Genomic DNA, 22,060 nt, shown 5'->3' with positions numbered 1-22,060 from the left:
TCAGAGTGAGGCATGACGAAGTGATGAAACCTGCTCTGATCCAGATTCAGGTTTGGGGAAAAAATTTCATACCCTTTCCTACCCTGATTACCATTTCCCCAAACCTGGCTCATCAGGGGTGGACCAGACCAGGTTTGAAAATCCTACCTGATTGCCACCCGTAGTGGCAGTGGCATAATGGTTGTTGGGCCCATATATATATTTTTTATATATGACCTTTAAAAAAAAATTATGTGAAATTCCCCTTGGAAGACACCCTACCCAAAGGAATTGAGATGATTATACTAAAAGTGCATCAATGTGGGAGGAAGAAAAGCAGTAGTAAAAGAAGCTTGACTTTTTCCCTTTCAACTTCCATTCACCTATGTTTGCATTGTACTTCACAAAAATACACCTAAAACCATTTGAAACTAATCTTACCAACATGGTAACATATTAAAGCTGATGGTATAAAATTTGAAAATCAATCATCAATGATTCCAATCTTGTGTTTTATTTGATAGACTGGGACCTGTCAGAAATTGGGTGCCTTCACCATAGAACTGCTGCTTACGTGACAATCTATGTTCCACTAATCTGTAATGGAATTTCCTCTTGTTAGGGGCTTTTCTCTGTTCCAGCATGTTTTATAATGCAGTCAATTAATTTTTCAATCCTGGCATTTTCTTCCCTGCCAAATTTAATATGTAGAGGTTTTTTGAAAATTCTGAGTCAGGTGTTGAAGATTGTCTAACGATAATGTTTGTTGGCATATAGAACCCCCATAACCTAGGTTTATCTAGTGTTTGATGTCTCATGATAATATATCTATGACATGTCTATACAGTATCCAAGAATCTGTGGATCCTGCACGAGAAACTAATGCAAGATTCTTCCTTTTTTGTAACATATACCTTGCTGTTAATCAAGTTGAGTTAGCTTCCATTAGGAGTGCTTCCTGTCTGAGTCTTAAATACTGGGATGCAAGAAACAATATATGGTTTTTCCAGCTTTGAGCTCGAAAAGTTGGCTTCTGTAAGAAAGGATATTCATTTTGATTCTTGTTGCTTCCTTCTTGCAGGTTTTTCCCAAGATAAAAGATTCTATTCAGGTATTTGTACTGTTAGTTTAAAATATTTAAAAATGAATTGCAGTAGGCCCAAACGTTTAGCTAAATTTTGTAAATTCTGTGTAATCTTTTCCTGAACTTCTCATGCAGGGTGGGATTATGCTATTTGTCAGTTCTTATTTTGAGTATGTTCGTATAAGAAACTTCTTGAAGTCTCAAAATGCATCCTTCTGTTTGCTTGGAGAGTAAGTAGCTGTTTTTCCCTCTTCTGATATTAGTTTGACACTACCTTTTGAAAGCCTTCAGGATGTCCTATAGGAACTGTCTCCTGCTTTAATTGCTAGCATCATTCTCTGGGAAATAACAACCTCTTTTTCATTTTTTGCAAATTCAGGTACACAAAACAAAGTGATATTTCTCGTGCACGGGTTTGGTTTTTTGAAGGAAAGCGAAAAATCATGCTTTACACTGAAAGAGCTCACTTTTATCACAGATACAAGGTTATCATTTGATTGCTGATCATATGCTTTATTGAAGAAGTATACCTCCAGGGAAACTGCTTTTACACACATGCATTCTCTTGCCTGACTAAATACATCTGCCTGTTGTTTTTCCCTCCAATGGAGTTGTGATGAGTTAATATCATGGAGATTGAAAAAGAAACCATGAATATGATTTTGATAATTTTTCACTTTGTTTTCTGTGAATGGCATTTCTGAAGTTTACACCTTGAAGAATGTTTCATAAACCTTCAGAGATCATCCTTTGAGTGGAATCTGAGTCACATTATAGCTCCTTGTTTTATGCTTTTGCCTTTTGAAATATTGTTCAAAATTTCCTAGTGATGAGAGTTTAAGCTAAAGGATTTTTAGTCCCTGCTACAAAATTCTCCAAACAAGTTATGTGCAACATTTATATTACATCCCATTTGAGCTGATGTATCAGACGTACTAATAATGAATTCAAATAATTGACACAAATCACGAAGTTTGCATAGTGCTGAAGTCACATATGATGCATCCAAATTGCTTGAACATGACAAGAATCACAAAGTTTACATAGTGCTGAAGTCACATATGATGCATCTGTATTGCTTGAACAATAGAAGAATGCTACTTCAGTTTTTAATGATATTTATTCTGATACCTAGTTAAAATTCTCATGGACTTCAAACATGACTGGTTGAAAGAGAATGCAACTATGGTGATTTTTGCATTATTTTCTGTGAGTCATCAAAGAATATAGTGTGATGGTTGGGGTCATTTAAATAATTAAATCCTGGCCCAGTAAACCTTGATTCGACTTGTTTAAAGCCTCATGTTCAATAAAGATTTGGTGTCCTTAAGCTTGATCAAGTATCATCACATATTTTTTGCTTTGCTAGAATAGAAAATTTTCACACATCCATTTCCATAATAACTTGTGAACTTGGTAGAATTTTTTAGTTCATCAGATGTTGCTAATTTTTTAAAAGATGTGCTGCTTTACATGCATGCCTCCCATATAAGACTTGTTTAAGGATTTTGACCCGACAGGTTGGGTGGAATGCTTGGTATGCTCTTATCGCACTTCATGTTAATTTATATGCTTGTTTTTCCTCGTGTGTAGATCCGTGGCATTCAGAATCTAATCATCTATTCTCTTCCTGAGAGGAAAGAATTTTACCCTGAGGTGAGCTTGATCCTTCTTTTTTTCCCCCTGATCTAGGCCACTTCTTTATCTTTAGGATCTTTTCAAACTTCCCCTCACTTTTTTTGCTTTGGATTATTATTTGCAGATTGTGAATATGCTTGAAGGGTCCCATAACATGACTTGCACTGTGCTTTTTTCTCGCTTTGATCAATTCCGGGTAAATACTCTAGTTCTGTTTATTGGTAGTAGCATAATAGAAATGCATGTAACTGTATGGATGGTGCAGTTGCAGGGCATTCAGATGGCTAGTGGGTTATAGTTGTTTCAGTGGATTTACTAACTAAATTGTTTTGTGATTGATATAGCTGGAGAGGATAGTAGGAAGTGGGCCAGCAAAAAGGATGGTGGCATCAGAGAAGAATGTTTTTGTTTTCTGTTAGAAGATTTCTCCATGCTCTGCAATTTTGGGAAATTATGGAAGTGCTTTGGAGTATTTCTATTTGAAGTGCTTCTAGTCGAAGTATTTTTCAAAAGTGTTTTTTAGATAATCATCTATTAAGTGCATCTCTAGAAGCACTACAGGCGATTTTTCATAACTTTTTAAAATATTTTCTAAATTTTTCAAAACCTTTAAAAAATATTTTCTAAATTTTGTCAAACATCTGATTTTTTTTTTTTTTTTTTAAAAATGCTTTTTATGTTAAAAGTGTTTTCTGAAAGCACTTCCAAATGGGCTCTGACAACAAAAGGGTAAGGAGAAGGGGTTGAACAATTGATGCTTAGTACTGAATATAGGTCTTCATCTTCTTGAAAGGTCCTTGGTGAGGTGATTTATTAGGAGTAAGTCCTCTGCTTCCTAATCTATATTGAATTGCTCCTAAATATTTTGTGATAGCATAGTCACAAGGAATTATGTAAACCTATATTATTTTGTTACAATTTTCATACTTCATTTACATTTTTTTATTTTTCTTAATTTAATCATTTCTACATTTATTTTAGTTAGTGTATGATTAAAGATGAATTAAAATACAATTATTATTATTATTATTATTATTATTATTATTATTATTATTATTATTATTATTATTTGGTTTTATATTTAACCAATTTGATAATTGGTTAATATGATGCATATCACAACCTTACCAATTGAAAAATAACAAAATTATTAGAAAAACTTAGTTTAAAAATGAGACAAGTTGTCTCTGTATTTTTTTCTTTCAGAATTAATTTTAATTTGTATAAGCAAACAAAATTTCCATCTGTAAAACATATATGTGAAATTGCACTTAGCAAACATATTTTCAATAGAAATTTCAAAAACTTATTTTAAAAACTATTTTCATAGAACGGACTAAATCATGCCTATTGGGAATGAAGAAATATGGTGAAAAAAATTATTAAAAACTTGTCTGGTAACTGTTTTTAAAAATAATTTTAAATCAAGACTAAAATTTTATATAATTTTTTTTTTTTAACTTTTTTTCATTTTTAGTATATATATATATATAAAAAAAAAAAAAAAAAGAGTTGGTATTGAGAAAGAATCCAAAGGCTTTAAATTTAGGGTTATATTTAGTTTCACCTTTTCTTTAATCTTTTAAAGATATTTAATTGGACAGTTAGATATGGAAAAAAACTATGCAATATAAAAAAATAAAAGAGAAAATATTAACTTGAATAAGAAATTAATGTTTTATTTTTATATGTTTAGTTTTAATTATATTTTAAATTTAAAAAATAATAATTAAGATTTTAAAAGTATTTAACAAGAGAGTTATATGGAGAAAGAAAATATATAAGATAAAAAACTAATAATTAATTGCTTAAAAGGAATAAAATAATGAATTTAACCATTTTTATGTTTAGAGTAACTCATTTTTGATATAAACATCCTTGGTTATTTCAAATATTTACATGTATGCTTTAAAAGAAAATGTTATTTTTGCACGAAAAGAATAATAGTATTTTGTCAAAAATGTGGTAAAAAGAAAGATGAAATATTAGATTTCTAATTGAGTTTTTAAAGGTATTTTAATCAATAACCCAAAAGAAAATAGATAATAAGATTGCGTGTTTTGGAAAGAAATGTTGGATTAATAAAATGCCAAGTGGTAAATAATTATTAATAACTTAAGTAATATATTTTTAATATTTTTTTATTTTATTGTTGAGGACAATTAACAGAGTTTTTATTCAGTTTTATTCATTTCCAAAAGAAATAAAAAAAAATAGTCATATTTTTCAAATGTTTTTATTATGCTACAGCTTATGCGAATTTTCCCAATTATTTCCAAGTTTATACAACCCTTCAAAGTTGTGGGCCCATCATTGTGGTCCAGCCCAAGACGACCCATATCCTTATGCCCAAAAACGTTAAGAGTAGTTTAAAAAAAAAAAAAAAAAGCGCGGGGACAAAATTGTCCTTTTGCCCATGGCCCAAATCTCTCATTCTAGGGTTAGGGTTTTGCTCCTCTACATAAAGTTAGCACAACGCCCAGAAGCCGACCTCTCATCTCTTTGGGCTGTGAATTAGGGTTAGAGTTAGGGGTTTGGAGAAAGAAAAATGGGAGTCTTCACATTCGTCTGCCGGAGCTCCGGCAAGGAGTGGACCGCGAAGCAGATGAACGGCGATCTCGAAGAGTCCGCGGCCTCCACTTACGATCTGCAGAGGAAGTGCGTTCAGTCTGCTCTCTCCGCCGACTCCTCCGGCGGAGTTCAGTCATCTTTCTCCTACGTCACTCCTTCCTCTGGCGTTTTCCAGGTACTTATATTCTTCTGTCTGATTGCCCAGAAAATTTTGAGTTTTCAAACTTGCAAAGCATTTGAGATTTGTTGGATTTTCCAGCAAATGGATGGTATTAGGTATTTTTTTTGTCTTGCCTTTTTAATAAGTTCTATTTTTAATGGCTATATAAGTTGTGAGTTTATGATTAAAGTATTCGGATTGATGGATGGTCGCTCCTCTGTTCTCTCAATTCTATATGAAGATATGGGTGTAGTACATTGATTAATTGTTTATTATGCATAGTGGTTTCTTCCGTTTCAGGATAATACAACAACATTGCATGTTAAGCTGGGTCTTTTGCAAATACCTGGGCAACGACCCTTGTTATCATTTCCTGCCATATCAAAAGAAATGGCAGATTCCTGAGCAATAGTCCTGGTTACCATTGCCCGTAATATAAAAGAAATTGGTAGATTGTATGGTCCCTACGGGGTTCTTCGTGAATGAAAATACTATTTAGAAATGCTCTTGTTTTTGGAACTAAACTGGGAGCATTTTCTAAAACAACATGCTAGGCCTGTTTGGTTCCTATTTTCAAGAACTGATTTCTGTTGTTGAAAACAAAAAACTTGTTTGGGGAAGGGGGTGTGTTTTTGTTTTTGTGTGTTTTCGATGTTCTCAAAAACTATTTTTTTTAGAACAATAAAAAGATGTTTTCATTGTTTTTTCACTGTTCAGAGCATAGATTGTTTTTCGTGTTTTCTGTCTTCTTTTTGTGATTTCCTAGCTGTTTTTTATGTCTCCACGAAGTTGAGCTCCACTCAACTACCACACATCCCCATCGCAAGCCTTTTCTTTTTTCTTAAATTATTGAAATTAATATACTTACACATGGTTATAAAATCATCATTTGTTTAAAAAAATTATAACGGGTATGAAAATGTCAAAATGGAATAATTTTTTTTAATTTAAATGAATGGTGCATATGAAAATTATTTATACATTTATAATATCAAGTTAATGAAAGAAAATACTTTATTAATTAAAAAAAAATAACTTTCAAATATGCTTTTTTTGTTTTATTTATTCTAAAAAACTTTTTTATTAACTCAACTAAATATATTTTTTTTGTATTTATGAACAAAAATTGTTTTACAGTATTCAGTTCTCAAACACAATTTTTTTTTCTCCTGAAAACACAAAAAACTGTTTTTAAAAACTATTCTCAAAAACTGTTTTTTAGAACAGTTTTCAAAAACAGAAACCAAACGGGCCCTAAATCTTTTCTAAAATTGTTTTTTTTTTCTAAGTAATAGCTTTTGATATCATGTTTCCCAATATTCATTCTGTTCTGTTTTCAATTTGGTAGCTGCATGGCATTGGACAATTGTTACCAACATGTTCAATAAGAGTGCCAAAAAATAGTTTTGACCAGTAAATATATGCTTCCATCCTTTATTCTGGTGACTCAACCATTAATCCAATTGGGGGTGGTGGATTGCTTGGTGTATTCAGATTTCATAAAATGGATGTTTGTTGTTTTTGTGAGTGAGGATTTAAATGGGTTGGAGCAGGAAAATCATATTTGTGATGCAAATCTCATGTGGGTATTATTTTTAGTTCTTGCTTTTAACCTGGAAAGCCCACTCTGTGTAGTTGATTAACAAGTTTGTAATAATCTGATTGGTGGTTGGGCTATTTTAATTCCAATTCGATGTTGTATTGTTATTGGACGTTAATATGACGCAGAAGATGCTGTGGGCCACTGGAGTGGTCTGGACCCATGTATTGGACCTTCTGTGATTAGGGTTTTGTTCTGCTTGATTTTGTTTCAGCTGAAGATGTTTGCATGTTATTGAAGCTGAGAGTGTAGGCTTGGGTTTTGTATTATATATGATGTATGAATTTATGTGATGCAGGTGATTGTTGGTGGCGGTGGAGGCGGCGGCTTCTTTGGTGGTGGTGGAGCTGCTGCAGCAGCACCTTCTGGGGGAGGGGCACCGGCAGCTGATGCACCTCCAGCTGAGGAGAAAAAGGAAGAGAAGGAAGAGAGTGATGACGATATGGGATTCTCACTCTTTGATTAGTGCAACTTTATATACCCAAGTTTTTATTTTATGGCCTAATATTTCCAGAACTTTCTGCATTTGGGGTTTTCCAGGTAGGTTAATGCTGAGTTTGGTCAAAAGAATTTTTGTTGAACATCTCACAACTTTTGAGTTTCTAGTGTGATCCTCCTATATGTTGAAATTTGAAATTCTCCTTGATTTGATGATGAATGATGTCCCTAGTAAGAATGGGGCAATTGGAACTCTTGATAGAATCTATTTTTTGTTTTTTACCCTTAAAAAATAGAAAATAATAGTAACTTTTATATGAAATGTATTAAATATAAGAACATTTTGAGATTTACCTAGAAAAAACAATTATTTAAAAAAAAAAATTATTATTTCATTTTTTTTTTCAAATTTTAAAGATAACTTTTAAGTTGATGAGGAAAGCTCGTGTGTTTTTTTTTTTCTTAATATAAAAGTTATTATTATTGTAGTTTTTATATTGAAAGTTTTTATTTTTTTGTTTGGTTTGATAATCAAAGAACATCCTGCAACAACCAGCTCAGGTGTTCAGGATATTTTTATATATAAGTTATTAGATTTTATGTAGAAGTTATTAATTTTTATTCTTAAAAATAGAAAATTTAGGGTTCTAGTTTGGTTTTTATTTTTTTTATTTTTTAAAAAAATAATTTATATTTTTTGAAAATAACTTTTATTTTTACTTGTTTTTTTAAAATAAAAAAAATAAAAAAAAATAAAAAAAAAATAAAGAAAAAGAAAACTGTTTTGTTTAGGAGAAAATTGTTGAAAAAAAATGAAATTTGGAAATTTTGGTTTGATTTTAAGTTTTTATTAATATAAAAAAGAAAAAGAAAAGTCTATTAATATAAAACGAGTAAATTTTTTATTAAACTTTCCAAGTTCGGGTTGTTTTGAAAACATTTGATGAAAGCAACAAGGTACATTTAACATAAATTTTGGGTTAAATTGTGGAAATAAATAAATTGTTATAACAAAGTGGAAGAAGAAGATAATTAGGGGTTACTCCTTTTTATAGGGAGTCACGAGCATCTATAAATTATTGATACAAAATCTTATATTTTATAATATAAAAAGATTTATTAATTAATTTATTTATTTGTATATATTATTATAATTATTTTGTAGTCTAATAAATAGTTAAAATAAATACATTTTAATATAATATTTGTTTGATATTTATAATCTTTATCTTCGGTTTGTATCATGGATCTAATAAGATTTTATTATATGATCTTAATTCCCTTTTTGTTTTCAAAATTTTAGAAATAATTTTCATTTTTTTTTTTTTTTGAATGCCATCCAAAAGCATTTTTGGACTTTATTTCATTTTTCTTTAGAAATAAAAATGAATACGGTTTAAAGAAATGAGATATTGTGGACCCTGCATTTTGCACGATGAGTTCCCACTTGATGGTGTGACTCGTTTTTTTTTTTATTTATTTATTTGGTGAAATTTTGATTTTTAGAAAAAGACTTGTAATCGTTACTTATTTTTATTTTATTTTTAAAGGAAAAAACAAAATAAGAAAGAAAAACCCTATATATGACTCTTAAAGGAAAAACAGGTCTATGAAAAACCGAGTCTGGGTTCGGGGGTTAGGTTACTCATTGGGAAGGTATGATAAAGACTGTAACACCCTTTTAAGTCCCTAAAAATGAGTCTCTACTGAATAAGGTGAAGCAAACATGACAATTAATTAGGAGATCAATTGATATTGAAATGAAATAATCATATAATAATGTGAATCATGCATAAGACTAAACGAAATGGGAATGAGATCATGCCTTAGTAACAATTAATAATGCGCTATCATGGAAATAGGGTTAGCTCAAGTATAAAATCATCACATGCATATCAATGAGTAAGACAAAGATCAAGTAACACTCATCAAGCATGACAATTGACAATTAGAAGAGAAAACTCATATATGGAGCCCCCACCAAAGCCTAATTTATCTTGCACGAATTAGTTTCACAAATTCCATTATTATGGAATTATGAAAATTGCATTCATGCTTATCTAAAATCAAGAGAAACAAAAGAAATATTTGAAAATCAAAGAAAACACCCAAAACCAAACAAATTAACAATTGAAAAAAAATACCAAACGTTCAAGACATAAAAAACAAAACAAATAAATACAAATCAACAAAGAATCATACCGGTTTGTAGATACGTAAAGATATGATTCCTATGGAGAAAATGACAATAGTGTAAACTGATGAGACTGCTAGTAGTTGTGAATATGAGATAAACAAGGATGAATCAAGAGGAGATGGAGGAAATGAGATTATTGAATGAATTTCTACATTGAGTGGGAGGAACAACCATAGCGTCGAGGGGAACGAGAACCCTAAAACGAAAGAAGAATAAGACTTGAAATGATAGAGGAAGCAAATATTTATAGGTGGGGGGTAAAGTTGTAATTTCATATTCGAGGGGGGGGACAGGGCGAGTCAAATTATTACTAAACCCGATCTCTCCCCGAACCCGATTCGGGTTTTAAAAAAAACATGAACTTGACCCATCCCCGATTTCTATGTTCCCAAACCCTTTCTAATAGGGGCGGGTGACCCGAAAAACCCGCAAAATTGCCATTCCTAGGTGTATATAAGTTATTATATGACTCTTGGTTTGTAAAGTAATTTGGTGGATGTAACCCGAGCCATGAATCATATAAGTTTGTTTCTAGACCATTTTGAAATGTGCCAAGTGTTGTCTATAATATGATTTAATTTTTCAATTACTCTCATAAGTAATATTTTGCACATCATAATAAAAATTACTTAAAAAATGTTAAACTTACATTTTGAGAAAATTTATTTGTCTCATGTCTTGATCCACCTTCCATGTTGTAATTTAGTAATGAAGGCATGTCCCCCTGTATTAACATAACGAATTCAATTTTTTCTTTCAACCAATTTAACCAAATAAAAATAACTATAAAGTGAATAATTAATGAATTTAGTGAATGCGTGTTTGAATATACCATTTCTTCAATTGAATCTTCATTGTGGATGAATGCATTGTGAGTGTTAACGAACTTTGGGCATTTTCGAATAGTGTGTCCTACTTTCTTATATTTCCCACAATGCCTTGGCTTCTTAAATTAGTCTTTTAAGGTACCCGGATTACCTTTCGTCTTCACAATGATGGGATCTCGAACATGGTGTTTTGTAGCTTTCAAATCTTCCTGTTCACCTTCTTCCGTTGAATTTTTACAAAGTTCTTCCATTTGACAAGTGAGTCTTTGTATTTCACATCTAGCCTCTTTAAAAGCTTTTTTCAATTGAGATGCAAAATAAGACATCCGTGAGCACATAAAGCTGAGTGCACCATATTGTATGATGTTAATCGGATCACCTTGACTTTCATTGTCATGATGAACTTGGACCGTTTTCTTTGCTAACTTGGACCACCTTTTCATAATACAACTCTCAGGTATTTCTTCAAGGTGTTCTATCTTCATTACAACAATCATGTGGGGACATGGAAAACCAACTGACTCAAACATCATACAAGTACATTTCATAGATCGATCACTATAACCATAACATACTTTCCAAATCTTGTCAGGGCTTCTAAACTTGGTCAATGTATGAACACAATAACCTCTATGATTTTCTGTACTAACAGGAAAAATCAATTCTGCATTCTTCATCTTATCCCTAAATTTGAGAAAAAATTGCCTTATGAAAACAGTCCCTGCATATTTCTCAAGTGCATAGAGTTTGGTTATTAGAATAGCTGAAGATGTGTCTCAAACTCTGCCTTTGCCTCATTATGACGAATACGTGAGAGTGCTTTATCAAAATGCTTCACAAACTCAAACAACTTCAAACAAGTTTTAAGGAAACAATTCAAGTATGTATCCATGCTCTCACACCTTTGTGTGTTTCTCATTCCAGCAAAAAAATGCCCCCTTAAATAAGCCTTTGCCTATCTAGAACACTTAACATATATATCTTTCACCCACTTATGTCCATGAAGATTAAACATTTCCAACATGTCATTCCATGCACATTCAAATTCTTCAATGGTGCCTTCCGTGAACAAGCACTTAGAAAAATGATTAGTAAAATCTTTGACATGGACATTAGTGAATGCATTGCGCTGAATATGCCAAGCACATAATCGATGACAAGAGTTTGGAAATATCCTCTTAATGGCTTTATGCATTGCTTTATCCCCACCAGTAATAATAGAAAAAGGCTTCTTGTTATTCATTGCATCTAGAAAAGTCTCCAAGACCCAAGTATAAGTGCTAACACTCTCATATGCCAATAATGCACATCCAAACACTATAGTTTGATGGTGATGGTTAATGCCAACTAATATGAACAACGATTTTTTATAAGCATTAGTCTGATAAGTTGTATCAAATGCTAACACATCTCCAAAACAATTGTAATCCAATTTACTTATAGAATCTACCCAAAACAGGTTTCTTAGACGATTGTCTTCATCAACATTATACTTGTAATAAAATGATGGATCCCTTTCAGACTTTCCACACAAATAAGCCAAAGCACTCTCTACATCACCATCTCTCAGATGAACTCTACGATCAACATCAACATGGTTATATAGATATTTGTTTGAAAAGCTAACATTGTTATATCCACCTGATTGTTGCACCATATAATCCATAATTTGGCTAGTTCCCATGCCAACACCTCGCATTGCATTCAAAGTTCATACCCCCTCTCACAAAGTTCGTACCATTTCTTATAAAGTTCGTACCCTCTTTCACAAAGTTCATACCATTTCCTACAAAGTTCGTACCCGTTCTCACAAAGTTCATAACCTCTCTTACAAAGTTTGTAGTCTCTCTCACAAAGTTCGTACCCCCTTCTCATAAAGTTCGTACCCCATCTTACAAAGTTCGTACCCTATCTCTCAAAGTTCGTACCCCTTCTCACAAAGTTCGTACCTCATTTTATAATGTTTGTACCCTTTCTCACAAAGTTCGTACCCCCTCTTACAAAGTTTGTACCCTTTGTCACAAAGTTCGTATCATTTCTCATAAAGTTCGTACCCATTCTTACAAAGTTTGTATCATTTCTTACAAATTTCGTACCCCCTCTCACAATGTTCGAACCCTCTCTCACAATTTTCGTACCTTCTCTCACATCGTTTTCCTTCTTCAAGATATATAAAACTTTATCTTCAAATTTAGTCTACGAATACACAAAATAATAATATAAAAATATTGATGACAATTTCATAATAAATGACTAAATGCTCTCAATTTGATTAGTAATAACTCAGAAAAAATTCAAAAATCTAAATGTTCTAAATCATTACATATTTAAATGTCATTTAACATGACATTTCTACCTACAACAATTATATTTAAATGAAAAAAAAAAATCAAATGTTACTTTTTTAACACTTGTAATTACTTGACATCCTTCATATATTGTATTCTTCAAGACATATAAAACTTCATCTTCAAATTTAATCTATGAAAAAAAAATGATATAAAAATATTAATAACAATATGATAACAAAATTTAATAATAAACTCATAAAAAAAAATTCTAAAATTGTTATTTAACATCACATTTCTACCTATATAAATTATATTTAAATAAAAAATATCAAATATTACATTTGACACTTGTAATTACTTAAAATCCTTCATCTTCTTCATATAATACAAATTTTAAATTTTCTCTCTAAAAAAGTTTTAAACTTGATTTTCAAGTTTGATTCATTAAAATACATCTTACATATTTTGTAATATGGTAGTTGAAATTATTTAATTTTCATATTAAATTACTATCATTTTTGTATATATGAATAACGAGAGTATAAGGGTAGTTGGTAGAATTTTCTTTTTTTAGATAGAGTTAGGTATAATAAATTATAAAAAAGTTGTAATATTTAGATATGTATGAAATACATGTGATTATTTATCACCAACAAGTCGTTACGGTTTGATAAATTTTTTAATAACATGTACTTTACACATGTTATTTTATTATTAGGATCAAATGTGAGTAGGTGCACCAAAATGAAGAGTGGGTACAAGAGTATGAATTTGAAAACATCCATCACTTGAAATGGTAAAGACTTGTAGTCGCATTAATGCGGTGATATCTGATCCCCTTTTAAATGGGTGGTTTCGCTGTGCGTTTTTTTTAATATTTTTGGTGAAAAAAAAGAAGAAAAAGAAACGTTCCAAATGTGGTATTGGCCATCAAATCCAATGAGAAATTGGGATGAAAGTTTTTGGACTCTACCCCACAAATGCCCCTCTATGTCTACAAATCTCTGATAAACATCCTCACTTTCCCATTCGCTGGCTTCAATTTTCCGATGTCCACTACGTCCGCTGCGTCCACGTCGTCCGCCGAACAAGTTGCCGGCAACGGTGACCTCTTGACTGAGATCTTCCTTCGGACGCCGGTGAAGCCTTTGCTCCGCTTCAGGTCGGTGTCTAAGAGGTGGCTCTCCCTCATCTCAGACCCACACTTTTGCCACCGACACGCTCGCCGGAGCTCTGCCTCAGTCTCCGGAGTGCTGTTAGGTCTTCCGAATTCGAACTTCGATTTCATCTCCTTCGACGAGAAGAAAGCTTCGGAACCTCCGCTCCGCTCCCTCGATTTCATTGGCGATCCTCTGGGCGTTAAGGTTTTGCAGGTTTGCAATGGACTGCTTTGCTGCAGCACCGTTCGGAGTCTCGGGACGAGCCGGAACTACTACATTTGCAATCTGGCGACTCGGCGGTTCTCAGTGTTGCCGCCGCCCTGCAGTAGTGGCGGACGCGACACCGTATTCGGCATCAATTTGGCCTTTGATCCTTCCAAGTCTCCTTACTATAGCGTGATTTGCGTTCGGAGTTGTGAAGTGTCGATTTCCCATTATCAGATCGAAATCTATTCCTCTGGCACTGGCGATTGGAGGCTCTCTGGCAAGCCTTTCAGAGCCCCATTTGATATGGTGTTTTACGATGGAGTGTTCTGGAACGGAGCCGTCCACTGGATCAGCCCTAGCGGAGCTTCACTGTATTTTGGGATTGATGAGGGTCGAATCGACACAATGCCGCCCCCGCCACCTGGCCCTGGTGGTTGGGGCAAGAGGAGGATCAGACACTTTGGGGAGTCCGGGGGCCATTTGCATATAATCGAAATCTACGGCCCTCGGACCACGCAATTCGTAGTGTATGAGATGGAAAGGGACTATTCGAATTGGGGTGTGAGGTTCAGTGTGGATCTTGACAAGGTCATAGCTGCCTTCCCTGAGATTACTCAGAACTACCTTGATGCTCATGACTTGTACTATTACGCATATAACGTGCTTTGCTTAATTCGGGGAGGAGGAGGAAATGGAGAGGATTTTTCACTGCTGCTGCAAATTCGGGGTAAGATCATATGTTATAATATCAAGGATGGTAGTTTCAAGAATGTTTATGATGTAGCCCATGGGAATCCCCCTGCTCTCCCCCGTGTTAAAGCTTCCTCGCTAATCGGATGCCTGGAAGCTTACCCATACATGGAGACTCTTACTTGTGTTTAGTCCTGTCCTGCAACTGTTGAGAATGAAGGTATTTTTCCTTAATAGTATGAAGTTATACATTGCATAATTTTTGGGGCAATAAATCATTGATTTATGAATGATAAATTTTCAATGGGATATTACTCTTAGCCCTATGAATAGGAAATCTCCTCCATATTTGGTGACCTAAAAGGACTACCCAAGTTTATAGGTGCATTAATGGTTTATTATATAGCTAAAACTAGGGCAATCACTTCATTAAAAAATTATACCCCTCTTTGATCCAATCAAGAAATGTCATCTATAAACTCCTGAATGCAACCTCTTCTATTTACATATTTTAGAATAATGGGTCTTGGGTAATTGTATCATCAGAAGCCAACAAGAAGTATACATTTGGAATTAGGTTGTAGACCATGTTAAGAGACTTCTTGCTTCTCAAGAAAGGTGATATTTGTCTGTGGGAGGGGTGGGTGGAAGGCTTACCCTCTTCAATGAAACAATGATTTCCTATGGAAAAAAAAAAAATAAAAAAATAAAAAATCAGAGGGTAGGGTTTATGTTGGACCTTTAAAGTTGGATGGGTTACCCTGCCCATAGGGTCTTTGAAGCTCAACTTTGGCTTGAAGAAGGCCTTCAGAATTGCTCTTCTATGACAGGCCACTAGTAACTATGATATTTCGGTACCCAAACCCATTCAAATCTTGTGGCCTAATGGCTGAGTAAGGAAATGGTGTCTTGAGCAGCTTCAGGTGGGAATTTCATCTCTTTCACACTGCTCATATCAAAGTAGTGTATTCTCTTGTTCATTAGAATGGCAAAACCCGTGTCTTCATGATAAAGATAAGATGGAGCCAGCCTTGAAACTTGTGGTTGACAAGTAATTGAGCAGCTTGGGGATCTTATCCATGGTATGATGAGTGTGAAACCCATTCAAATAATAACATACATGTGTTGTAGGGCCCTCAAATTACAATTCAACCATCTTTGATCATGACCTATGACATAAGGTAAAAAACATCTCATAATATATTCTCATTAATCCACTTTTTTTTTTCTTTTTTTTTTAAAATGTTTTATAATTTTTATGTGACTATTTGACCTTTCACCAATGGACAATTATCATGATAAAATGACCAAACTCTTGCCTGGTGATGACACAATCTCTCTAAAAGATTCTCAAGTTTCTCCATGTTTGATTCTTTCTCAATGGTCCAACAATCTTTTGCAATCTATTATATTTTTTTTTCATGACAAGGGGAAATAAGCTAAAAAATCTCTCACTATCTAAAAGATTATCAAGTTTCTCCATATTTGATTATTTCTCAATGGTGCAACGATCATAACTCATTATCTAAAAGATTCTTAAGTCTCTCTCTCTCTCTCTCTCTCTCTCTCTCTCGGGATAAGGATATGGCTATCTAAAATATTCTTAATCTCGGGATAAGGATATGGCTAATAACATTAGCCAACTTACTATCTAAAAGATTCTTAACTTTCTCCATATTGGTCCAACGATCTTTTGCAATCTATTATTTTTTTTCTAGAAGAATAAACCATCTGATAGCTTTATATATGGGATAATTATACTTTAGGGCTTCATGGGCTTAAAGGATCTCAAATATGTACAATTGGGCCAAGACCTAGAAACTGATTTATAATTGATGTAAATGGTTTTAAAAAAATTGGAGAGAGAAAGAGAGATGGACACTAAGGCCTTCGTAATTATTTCTGAAAATAGTTTTGAAAACCAATTTTTAATAACTATTTTATGGTGTTTTATAAAACAAAAGCTTGTTTATGTTTTAATATTTTTAAATATGTTTTAAAAATAATTTTTATGTTTAATACTTTATTTTTAATCATTCTACAAGTTTGTATAATTACTTTCTAAAATAATCCTAAAAAAATGAGTGAAAAAAAAAACTAAAAGATGTTATTTGAAAACACTTTATTTTGTGATTTTAAGAAAAGAAAACATAAAATAAAAATACCATATTTTTTATTCTTAAGAATAGAAAACAGTTTTTTATTATTAAACATGTTTTTCTGTTTTTTTTTTAAATTTTAAAAAATAGAAAACTTTTCAGGTTAACAAACAAAGCCCTAAGAGAGTTTTTGTTTCTTCAATTTTTTTTTCTTGATAAATGTTTTATGAGTTGTTTTATATTCTTAATCAATTAGTTCAATTATGGAAGGGAATGCACACATATTAGCTGAAAATGAAAAGAAAAAAAAAAAAAAAAACTATATGTATAGCCATATTTAACATAATATTTTTTATTTTTTAAATACTTTGAATATTTTTGTTCATATATGTTTCATAGACTTTATATTATGTTTGGTAGTGACTCTGATAAGTGTTTTTTATATCCATTTAACACCACCATCTAAACCTTGACCAAATCATTGAATTTTATTAAATTATCCAATAGGCCATGAATAATTACTTTAAAACATATCCGAAAAAGAAAATAAAGAATGGTTTTGGTAAAGCTAAAAACACTTTCTAATATTTGAAAAGTTAAATTCACTTGCTGATGTTTTAAAGTTCCTTAATTTGCATGTAATAATTAGGTCTTTAGAAAACTTGTATGGATAATTTTTAAAATTTTTTAAAATTAATTAAATGTAATTTTTAAACTACCTTTTGATAGATTTTTTTTCTTAAAAAAAAAAAAGGAAAAAGAAAATTTCTATTATGTAGTATATTAGAAAAAAAAATCTAAAACAAAATTATGATTTGTATGCAAACTCAAATGGTTTTCTATAAGAATATTTCTAATAAAAATGTTTTTGGTGAAAGCACAATCCATGGATCAAGTAGTAGAAAGAAACCAAATTAGTAAAAGCACTGTTTCCATGTCGATGAATTACACTAAAAATTTGGCAATTTTTAAGGGAACTACCATACATGAGGACTTCGTTTCAGGCAATAAGTTACAACATTTTCAGCCAACTGAATTAACTAGAGATCATTCCTTCTTCATTTCTTCAAGGCTGTTATCACTTATCAAGCGAAGTCTTTGCCAATATTGGGCCCTTAAATACCAGTACCACTACTATGCCATTTCATTGGCATATGCATGATCTGTGATCTCTCCCAGTGGCTCCTAATAAGATGGTTGTAGTGAGCTTGAAAGCAAGTTACACAGTGAAGCCATCGGAGCCCACTTTCGATGGTCGTTTATCTCTGTCGGAGTGGGATCAGATTGGAACCATAACTCATGTGCCGACCATCTATTTCTACAGACCCTCACAGGACTGGATTATGCGGGATGGTGACATCTTGGCAACTCTGAGGGACTCATTGAGCCGGGTCTTGGTGCATTTCTACCCGCTTGCCGGTCGTTTGTGCTGGATTCAAGGAAGCCGCCTGGAGCTTGAGTGCAATGCTATGGGGGTTCAGCTGATTGAAGCTGAGTCCCAAGCAACACTAGATGATTTTGGCGATTTCGCTCCATCTCCAGACCTTGAACACCTTGTCCCTTGTGTAAACTACAACAGTCCAATTCATGAACTGCCACTGATGCTTGTGCAGCTCACCAAGTTCAGCTGCGGTGGCATCAGCCTCAGCACGTCCATATCACATGCTGTGGCCGATGGCCAGAGCGCACTTCACTTCATCGACGAGTGGGCAAGGCTTGCCCGGGGCGAGCCTTTAGGCACACCGCCATTTCTCGACCGGAAAGTGCTGCGAGCTGGGGATTCCCCAATTGCGCCTCCTTGTTTTGATCATGCAGAATTCAGCCATCCACCGCTATTGATGGGAGCATCAAGTACTGTCGAGGAGAGAAAAAAGGGGACTACTGTATCATTGTTGAAGCTGACCAAAGCCCAAGTTGAGAGACTGAAGAAGATAGCCAATGATAGTCGGCCTACAGAATGTGGCCGTCCTTATAGCCGGTACGAGACTATTGCAGCACATATATGGAGATGCGCATGCAACGCGCGTGGTCACAAGCCTGAGCAGCCAACGGCAATAGGTATATGCATTGATTCACGCAGTCGTATGCGGCCACCATTGCCTCAGGGGTACTTTGGCAATGCTACACTTGATGTGATCGCTACTGGCCGCTCCGGTGAGCTAGTGTCAAAGCCATTAGGCTATGCTTCGAGTAGAATAAGAGCAGCAATAGAGAAAGTGACGGACGAATACGTGTGGTCTGCCATAGATTTTCTGAAAAATCAGCCTGACTTGTCACAGTTCCAGGATCTACATGCCTTAGGGAACGATGAAGGACCTTTCTATGGTAACCCAAATCTTGGGGTAATAAGCTGGTTGACGCTACCCATGTACGGGATCGATTTTGGATGGGGGAAGGAGGTGTACATGGGTCCAGGACCCCATGATTTTGATGGTGATTCTTTGATCCTACCAGGTCATGATGGAGATGGATCCTTGGTTGTTGCCTTGTGTTTGCAAGTTGCTCATATGGATGCTTTCAAGAACTTCTTCTACGAAGCCATGGCAGAATCTTCAATAAACTGATAACATCTCATCTAATACTAATGGAGTAAAAATAAAAATGATGTTGCCTCATGATGAAAATATGAGCATCTCATCTTAGCTGTAAACTCCAATTAATAAGCATATTTTTATCAGATCATGTCCGAATTCTTAGATCAAGAATGAAAGATGTGTTTCATTATCTGACAGAATGTTGCAAAGACCAACGGGAGATTCGTTTCGGCAATCGTGATCATGAGGGGCCTAACCATATATATTACATACGTATACATTCAATAATATTTGACAAAAAATTTCCTCAAATTGTCAGTTGGATGATGAGAAAAAAGAATGAAGATCTTTGAGTCAAAATTTAATTGGACATTTTTTTTTTGAAAAAAAATCGTTATTCCTTTTTAAAATAGTTATATATATATATATATATATTTGGAAATTTGAATATATATGTTGTAAGAATTAATTTAGTTATTATTCAGTAATTATTAGTGAACTTTAGTTAAAAAAAAGTTAGTTTTACTATGTTCAATTGCTCTGCCGAATTTGTTCAGAAATTGAATTTAACATTAGAGTAAATCTTATTCAATTTTCATAATTAGAATTTAACCTTATGGAATTATAAAAGATTGAAAATTGAAATTAAAAATTTGTTTTATGCATGCGAGAATTTATAGGAATGGCATATTGATTAGATAAAAATTTAAATTTTTAATTAATGGACTTCAATTTTGAAGGATTGATTTAGTTGAGATATAATTAACAAATGGAATGGATTTAATTCATATGATTACAAAGGACTAAGACAATTATTATAAATTAAATACTTAAATAATAGATGTTAGGAATAAGATAATTATTACAAGTCAAATAATGAAATAATAGATGTTTGATGGATTATTGAGTAAGGTTAAAATTGATATTTACAAAATGTTTGATTAAATTAAAATTCAGAGTATGGGACTTTGAATTTTCATATATCATAATGTGGAATTTAATTAATTTAGGAAGGCATACATTTAAAAAGAAATATTTTTATTTCTAGGTTAAATGATTGGTAACGGATGAAAAATGAATGAAATTAATTAAAAGAAAGTATAAAGTTATATATGTGGATTTTATCAATATGAAAATATGATATAAATATGGTTATGAAAATTAAATGTGCATATTAAAAAAAATTATTGACCGTAATATAAATTTCATGATGGTTGTTTTTTGACTGAATAAAAAAAATTAAAATATTTGACTTTTTTTATTTAGATAAAAGAAACTTATTGATATCAACCAATATAATTAGAGTATAAAAACAAATATCATCTTAATATAGACGAAATATATATATAAAATGGAAACAATATGAAATGAAAAAAAGAGAATAAAAGTTTAAAATATGTATGTGGGTGGTTGGATGTGAAAAATCGCCGTCCGATCTTTCTTTCTTTTCCTTTTTCTTTTTTTGGACAAAAAGCCAATATTTTGGAGGGATAAATGAGCTCCTTTTTCAAGAAATTTTAGGAGAGGGAAATGCAGCTGACATGTCAAATTTGAATTTGAGTAGTCAGATTTTCAATACTTGGAAGGGTGATTTGTTCTTGAAAATTTTGTATTGTTTTTTTTGAAGGAAAGATGAGTGGTTGATAGTATCATATTTTTAAAAATGAATGAATAAAAAGAATCTGTTGAGATATTAGGAATGCTTTCCGTATATCATTCTTTCCTTATATTATTTAGTATTGAGATATTAGGAATGTTTAAATATTAGGAAAGTTGAGATATTAAGAATATTGAGATATTAGGAATATTGAGATATTAGGAAAGTTGAGATATTAAGATATTAGTTGTTATTTTCTTATATCATTCTTTCCTTGTATCATTCCTTCCCATTCTTAGAATGGTGATTACCCTTTATATATATTATGTACATGAACGAATGAAAGTATGAATGGAAAAAACTACCATTTATCAATTTGAAGATGGTATCAGAGCCATGGAACTGAAATCCTGGATATTTTGTCTCTATGGTAGTCCGACAGCGATCATCCATCCTAAGACAAGCCCTAACATTGATAAGTCAACCTTCAAATGCACTCACTGCAATAAGATTGATCCCACGAATCTGGATATCCCACAATTTCAAAGCAACGACTCTTAGTATGACCAGGAAAACAATGAGGAACCGAGGGTTTGAACCATGGACCTTTAGATCATGTTTAGGCTATCAACACTTTGTTATTAATGATAATAATCGTGATCAACGGAAGAAGGATTCCAAGAAAACCTCGATTGCAACTGTTGCCGAAATAAAAACAGAGGCTAATGTTGCTGATAAAGCCTCTACATTGGTAGCCGCTACAAATCATGGTGGTAAGTTTTTAAATACTTTTATACCTGTTATTAATAGTGCATGGATAATTGATTCTGGTGTTACAGATCATATGACTTATGATTCTAGACAGGTTTCACCCCTTAGACCTTCCTCACAAAAAATTGTTTCAACAGCCAATGGTAACACAACCCCAGTCATTGGGGAAGGATCCTTAACTCTTACTGATACTTTGAATTTGGATTCTGTTTTAGTT

General features: G+C 32.8%; 4 protein-coding genes across 4 annotated transcripts; all 4 read left to right on the top strand.

The window, feature by feature from the left end:
- Positions 1 to 995: 995 nt before the first annotated feature.
- On the top strand, positions 996 to 3,641 carry LOC117909843 (digestive organ expansion factor homolog). The gene is made up of 6 exons (XM_034823889.1): positions 996 to 1,090; positions 1,199 to 1,293; positions 1,443 to 1,548; positions 2,657 to 2,719; positions 2,826 to 2,897; positions 3,046 to 3,641. The coding sequence occupies exons 2-6, from the start codon at positions 1,208 to 1,210 to the stop codon at positions 3,118 to 3,120; spliced, it is 402 nt and encodes a 133-aa protein (XP_034679780.1). The 5' UTR covers positions 996 to 1,090; positions 1,199 to 1,207; the 3' UTR covers positions 3,121 to 3,641.
- Positions 3,642 to 5,173: 1,532 nt separating this feature from the next.
- On the top strand, positions 5,174 to 7,724 carry LOC117909832 (60S acidic ribosomal protein P3). Its single transcript, XM_034823880.1, has 2 exons — positions 5,174 to 5,447; positions 7,331 to 7,724. Exons 1-2 carry the CDS (start codon positions 5,250 to 5,252, stop codon positions 7,496 to 7,498), a joined length of 366 nt encoding a protein of 121 aa, XP_034679771.1. The 5' UTR covers positions 5,174 to 5,249; the 3' UTR covers positions 7,499 to 7,724.
- Positions 7,725 to 13,765: 6,041 nt separating this feature from the next.
- Positions 13,766 to 15,034, top strand: LOC117909840 (F-box protein At5g07610-like). Its single transcript, XM_034823886.1, has one exon. It carries the CDS (start codon positions 13,766 to 13,768, stop codon positions 15,032 to 15,034), a length of 1,269 nt encoding a protein of 422 aa, XP_034679777.1.
- A 3,044-nt stretch (positions 15,035 to 18,078) lies between these two features.
- Positions 18,079 to 19,667, top strand: LOC117909846 (spermidine hydroxycinnamoyl transferase-like). Its single transcript, XM_034823893.1, has one exon. The coding sequence runs from the start codon at positions 18,135 to 18,137 to the stop codon at positions 19,503 to 19,505; it is 1,371 nt and encodes a 456-aa protein (XP_034679784.1). The 5' UTR covers positions 18,079 to 18,134; the 3' UTR covers positions 19,506 to 19,667.
- Positions 19,668 to 22,060: the final 2,393 nt, after the last annotated feature.

The sequence above is a fragment of the Vitis riparia genome, unplaced genomic scaffold, assembly GCF_004353265.1.
Source record: "Vitis riparia cultivar Riparia Gloire de Montpellier isolate 1030 unplaced genomic scaffold, EGFV_Vit.rip_1.0 scaffold418_pilon_pilon, whole genome shotgun sequence".
NCBI lineage: Eukaryota > Viridiplantae > Streptophyta > Magnoliopsida > Vitales > Vitaceae > Vitis > Vitis riparia.
The sequence above is the reverse complement of the archived record's forward strand: the minus strand, read 5'-3'. Positions and strand labels throughout refer to the sequence as shown.